Genomic DNA, 5,755 nt, shown 5'->3' with positions numbered 1-5,755 from the left:
TCACCTCAGCCTCCCAAAGGCGCGGGATTACAGGCTGAGCCACCAAGCCCGGCTCCATTATATTTTTAAAATGCATACGTCCATGATACTTGGGGTGGGAGGCTGGTTTTGCACTGCAGATATTTGAAAAGCACTTGTGTAAACTTGTGTAGGGGATCAGGTATGGTAAGGTTAAGTAAGAGGGTGGGGTGACAATTCTTAATTTTATTTTGATTAGCAAGGCCCCTGAGAAGTAGGAAGGGGCTCACAATTCTGGAGGGAATGATCATGAAAGGGAATAGTGAGAAAAACGGCATCTGAACAAAGGCACATGGGAGGTACCTTCCAGGCAACGTGCTGAAGGACAAAGTGTGTTCTGAAGGCTGTGTGCTCCTGACAGGTGGCTAGAGTGGTGTGGACTGATAGGAGAATGACGTGGGGAGAATCTGGAGAGGAAGGCGTAGAAGTAGGGGATCCAGCCATGCAATCATTAGGCAGGGCTGGAAATAGGCTGGAGTAAAGTTGGTGAGAAGTGGTGAGATCCTAGGATCGATTCCCGGATGGGTTAGATGTGGGTGTGAAGGAAAGGGGAGACACGGATGGCTCCAGGAGCTGGAAGGACCAATTTGCCCTCAAGTAAGAAAGGGGAGGCCACGTGTGGAGGTGGCAGGAGCCGGGAGATTGGTACTTCAGTGGTGGCCATGCTGCGTTAGGAGTGTCTATTCAACCCGTGGTGGAAATTGGATAGACAGAGATCACAGATCTGGAGTTCAGGAGGGGGGCGAGTTATATGCGGAGAGCTGGTGCTAGAAGCCATGAAACTGGATGTGATTGGCAAGGGAGTGGAAGATGCACACTAAGGAGAGCAAAAGACAGCACCAAGGATTGAGCCCTGGGGCAGCCACCCTTAAGACACTGGGTAGAAGAGGGGAGCGGCCAGGGAGACTGACAACAGGTGATCAGTGAGGAAGGAGGAAAGCTAGAAGGTGTGTGTAGCACTTGGGTAGACATCTGAGAAGCACTTGTGATCCACTTCATAATTTTACCTTGGGCAAGGTATGAGAGTAGTAAACTGGATGACTTGTTGGTGGCTGGGAGTGGCCACTGCACTCCAAGTCTGGGCGACAGAGTGAGACTCCAACTCAAAAAAAAAAAAAAAGTCCTATAAACAACGAAGTTCAAAGTTGAAGACAAGGAAATGTGCTTCCCATGCAGAGGGTTCCATGGCAATCCCTGAATTTAAGGAGGGAATTCAAACCAACATGGGGTATTTGGACAAAACTTAATAGCTATAAATAAAACTATTACGGTCACAACCCGGTAAATAAGGTCTTCTTCATTTCAGCCTCAGTCACTTACAAATGTGTGTTTTGGGGTCAGTCTATTTCTTTCTTTGATCCTCTGGCTCTGTCTCAACAGTTTTGTTTTGATGATTAAATGAGGTAATGCATATAGAAAAGCTCCCCATCTGAGTGGTTGACAGATCAGGATATCCATAATCACTGAAGAGAAGTGGCCATAAAAAGGTGTTAATGACATGATAACTTAGAAAAGGTCTCCTAAGGCCCTCTTCTTAAGGATTTCAGACCACCTACTGTCCCCGATGTTGGAAAGCATGAGTGAATGACAACCAACTAGAAGGAAGGAGAATTGTGATGCAATACAATATTGAGCATCCACTACACACCAGATTCTCTCCTAGACACCATATCAGGGTTAAAACTAAACCGGGCTGATCTCTGCTCTGCCTTTCATCAGCCGTGTAAACTTGGAAAAATTACTTAACCTCAGTCTCAGTGCTTTACTGTTCTCATCCACACAATGGGGATAGTAAACAGTGACTCCTCCTAGAGTTATGTGCCACGGAATCGTTATGAGGGTTAAATGAATTAACGTGTAAGATTCTTAGACTTGAGTCAGGAAAGCATTCTGTAACTAATTATTAAATAAATATAAAAATTCATGCACACACACCTCCTAGCTTTCCACTTTCCTCACTGATCACCTGTTGTCAGTCTCCTTGGCTGCTCCCCTCTGCTACCCAGTGTCTCAAGGTTGGCTGCCTCAGGTCTCAATTCTTGGTCCTCTCTTTTGCTCTCCTCAACACGCATTTTCCATTCTGCTGACAATCACATCCGTTTCATGGCTTCCAGCACCAGCTCTCCGCTGACGACTGGCCGCTCTCCTGAACTCCAGATCATAAGCTCTGCCGATCCACAGCTCCACTGCTGGTCGAATAGACATCCCTAACCCAGCATGCCCACCATTGAACTACCAATCTCCCTGTTCTAATCTCCACCACATATGGTCTCCCCTTCTCACCTGAGGGCAAATTGGTCTTTCTAGCTGCTCAAACCCAAACCCCTGGATCTCCAGCAATCCTTCTGTCTTACCCTTCTAAGTCGCCAGAACTACAGGCACACGCAATCGTGCCTGGCTAATTTTTTTTTTTTATCAATGACCGGTCTTTCCTTCACAGTCACATCTAACCCGTCAGGGAATCCCATGTTTTACCTTCAGGATTGATTATAGGATCTCAGCACTTCTCACCAACGCCACCGCAGCCTGGCCCTGCCTGATGACTGCTGGTTTCCACGCAGGATCCCTCACTCTCACCCCTTCTCTTAACAGTCTATTCTCAACACAGTGGCTGGGGTGATCCTTTTCCAGTGAGCCAGAACACGCCAGGCATCTGCATAAAACCTTCTGATGGCTTCCATTTCATGTGGAAAAGAGCAAAACTCCCTCACAGTTCTTAAGTGGTCTGGGACTCCAGAGTTTCACCGCTTCATTCTTCTGTCACTCCACACCACTCTATTCACTGGCTAGGAACACACTGCCTGCAGAACAAACTTTGTCCGTCAGCTCATTGCCTGGAAGGATTTGGGGCTTGACTAATCCCTTTTCCTCCAGCTTGCCTTAGCACAAATGTCATTTTTTTTTCACTGTTCCCTTCCATGATCATTCCATCTAGAATTGTAACCCCCTTCCTACTTCTCAGGGGCTTTTAATAAAAAGAAAAAATAAAGAGTTGTAACCCACCCTACTACTTTACCCAAACTACGCCCGACCCCTTACTTTTCCCATCTTATATAGCATCCTTCACCTTCTTCTTCTTTTTTTTTTAATAGGAATCTCACTCTGTTGCCCAGACTGGAGTGCAGCGGCATGCTCATGGCCACCCCAACATCGACCCGATGGGCTCCAGCGATCCTTCCGTCTTAGCCTTCCTAGTAGCCAGAACTACAGGCACGTGCAACCATGCCTGGCTAATTTTTTTTTTTTTACTTATTGTAGAGATGTGGTCTCACCAAGTTGCCCAGGCTGGTCTCACACCTGCAGGCTCAGGCAATCCATTCACTTCAGCCTCCCAAAGTGCTGGAATTACAGGCTGAACCACCAAGCCTGGCCGTGTCTTTCACCTTCTAACATGCTCTATAATTTACTTATTTTTTTCTGTTTCTCGTCTGGTGCCTGCCACTCCCTGCAATGTAAACTCTGCGGAGACAGGGATCTCTTTATGTTCTGTTCACTTATAGATCCTCAGACTCCTAGATCACAGCTTGGCACATAGGAGTCCAACAAATACTTCATAAGTGAATATCTGCAAAATATAATCTTCTGAGAGCTGGTGTATTCACTTAAAGAGACTGATTAACATGCAGATTGGGATCTGGACACAGATCCACCACCCTTTCTGCCTCCCAGTATTAAACTTGTATTCACTACCCTCCTCCGTTTTGGGAAAGGACTGCCAGGCAGTCAGCTCATGTCAAATTGCTGTTGAAAGGTCATCATGCACAACCGACATTTAACAAGTACATACGCTGGGTCAGAGAGCAAGAAAAAAGAGGAATAGCCAGTGCAGTTCAAAAGTTGCCAATAGTAAGCTTATTTAGCTGAGTTTCCCTAAATAATCATTCCTCTGTGTGGGCCCAGTGACCACACTGGATTCTCTTAGGCCTCTGGACAATCCGGCGACAGGAAATGTCGTTTTCCCTAGTAACATCACTACCAGAGCTTCAACACACCTTGGCCACTTGTATCCTGTAAACAGAATTCATTCCGCTGTAGTCTGAGAAGACTTGTTTCCTTCTGGCAAAGGGAAACAGAGCTCTACTCACCAGAATGAAGACAGTGAAGAATATGACAACAATGGCAGCTGTAATGAACAGCTTCTTCCGAGGAAACACGGCAGCAGGAAGGAGAAACACTAGCGCGAAACAGATGGCCCCTCGGAGTCCTCCATAGGCAATGATGAACTGATCCTTGAAAGTCAGGGGGATGGTCCGGAACCAATTAATGACCTGAGTCAGGACAAAGACACCTGCAAAGAGAGACAAACCCCAAAAAAAACAGATTGGGTGAGGCCAACATGTGAGAATACGTAGTCCATTTCCTGTGCTTCTGTGGCAGGACAAAGGATTTAAGAACAGGCCTCAGTCGCTCAGCCTGTCATCCCATGCCTTTGGGAGGCCGAGGTGAGTGGATTGCCTGAGCCCGCGGGCTCGAGACCCACCTGGGCAACTTGGCGAGACCTCATCTCTACAAGAAATCAAAACTTAGCCGGGCGTGGTAGCGCGCGCCTGTAGTTCCAGCTACTCGGAAGGCTGAGGCGGGAGGATCGCCGGAGCCCAGCAGGTCGAGGCTGCGGTGGCCGGGAGCGGCCACTGCACTCCAGTCTGGGCGACAGAGTGAGACTCCAACTCAAAAAAATCAAAAAATCAAAAAAAAAAGGAACAGGCCTCAAATCTTTCCCATCTTTCTTTATCTTACTAGTATCCCTAGGCTCTGGGTCTTTGACATTGTTCCACGACCATGGGTGAAAATGTGAAACCCGAAAATCCAAGACTGACTCATGTGACTTACAGCAAAGGCATGAAGATACTCAGGGAAGCAGTGTAAATCAGGAAGGAGAGAGAAGAGGAAGACGGAGAGAAGATGAAGAGACGAGGAAGGAAAAGAGGAAGAGGAAGAGGTGGAGGAAGAAAAAGAAGAGGAAGAGGAGGAAGAAGACAACGCCGAAGGGGAAAAAGCAGAAGGCGGAGCAAGAACAAAAAGGAAGAGACGCAGAGGAGGAGAAAGATGAGGAATAAGCACATAAGGGTGAGAAGGAGGAGGAGGGTGGTGAGAAGAAAGAAGCAGCTCTGAGTGAAGAAGAAATGAAGGAGATGAAAGAGAGGCCTCAGCATCTTCATGGGGAGGCCGAGAGGAAGACAGCCCCAGTCTGCTAGTGAGCACCACTGCATGTTCATTTAGCGACCAGTCCTCCTTACCCAGTGCTCGCCAGATGAGGCAGAAGGCCAGGGTGAAGCAGACGAAAGCCCAGTTCCACTCGTGGTTCTTCCCCACGGTGGAGACGCCCATGAAGATGAAGATCAAGGTCTCACTGACGCTGCTCAGCATCTTCATGAAATATTTGATGGTCGTGTAGGATTTCTGAGACACGTTTTCTTCCACATACTTATTCATAGTCATTGCACAAGCAGTGATTCTGAAAGAGAGCATCCAGCTTCTATTGAAACATGACAGTCAACCCAATCAGAACGTGAGAGTCAGCACCAAAGAGCTAAGTTATGGCTCTGCCCGCCTGCTCATGGCTATGAAGTAACAGAATGATTTTCTAGGGTGAATGTCATTTGCATGTAAATCTTGGAAGTCCTAGAGTCTCTGGAAATCTTCAATAATATCTATGGCCCCAACTACTGTGCTCTGCCCAGCATTCCAGTCGCTCACTCCCCTATTCCAGATCCATACTCTTTTTTTTTTTTTTTTT

General features: G+C 47.2%; 1 protein-coding gene across 1 annotated transcript in view; it reads right to left on the bottom strand.

Moving 5' to 3' along the window:
• Nucleotides 1-5,755, bottom strand: part of SLC9A2 (solute carrier family 9 member A2) — a 59,375-nt gene that overhangs the window by 26,929 nt on the left and 26,691 nt on the right. The window contains exons 3-4 of the mRNA XM_008064778.2: nucleotides 5,256-5,473; nucleotides 4,104-4,306 (exon numbers count right to left, since the gene is read on the bottom strand). Of these exons, the coding sequence (XP_008062969.1) occupies nucleotides 4,104-4,306; nucleotides 5,256-5,473 (421 nt within the window). The remainder of the gene's footprint in view (nucleotides 1-4,103; nucleotides 4,307-5,255; nucleotides 5,474-5,755) is intronic.

Source organism: Carlito syrichta, unplaced genomic scaffold (assembly GCF_000164805.1).
Source record: "Carlito syrichta isolate Samal-C Ts95f unplaced genomic scaffold, Tarsius_syrichta-2.0.1 Scaffold308018, whole genome shotgun sequence".
Lineage (NCBI taxonomy): Eukaryota > Metazoa > Chordata > Mammalia > Primates > Tarsiidae > Carlito > Carlito syrichta.
This window is presented reverse-complemented; position numbering and strand designations above follow the sequence as displayed.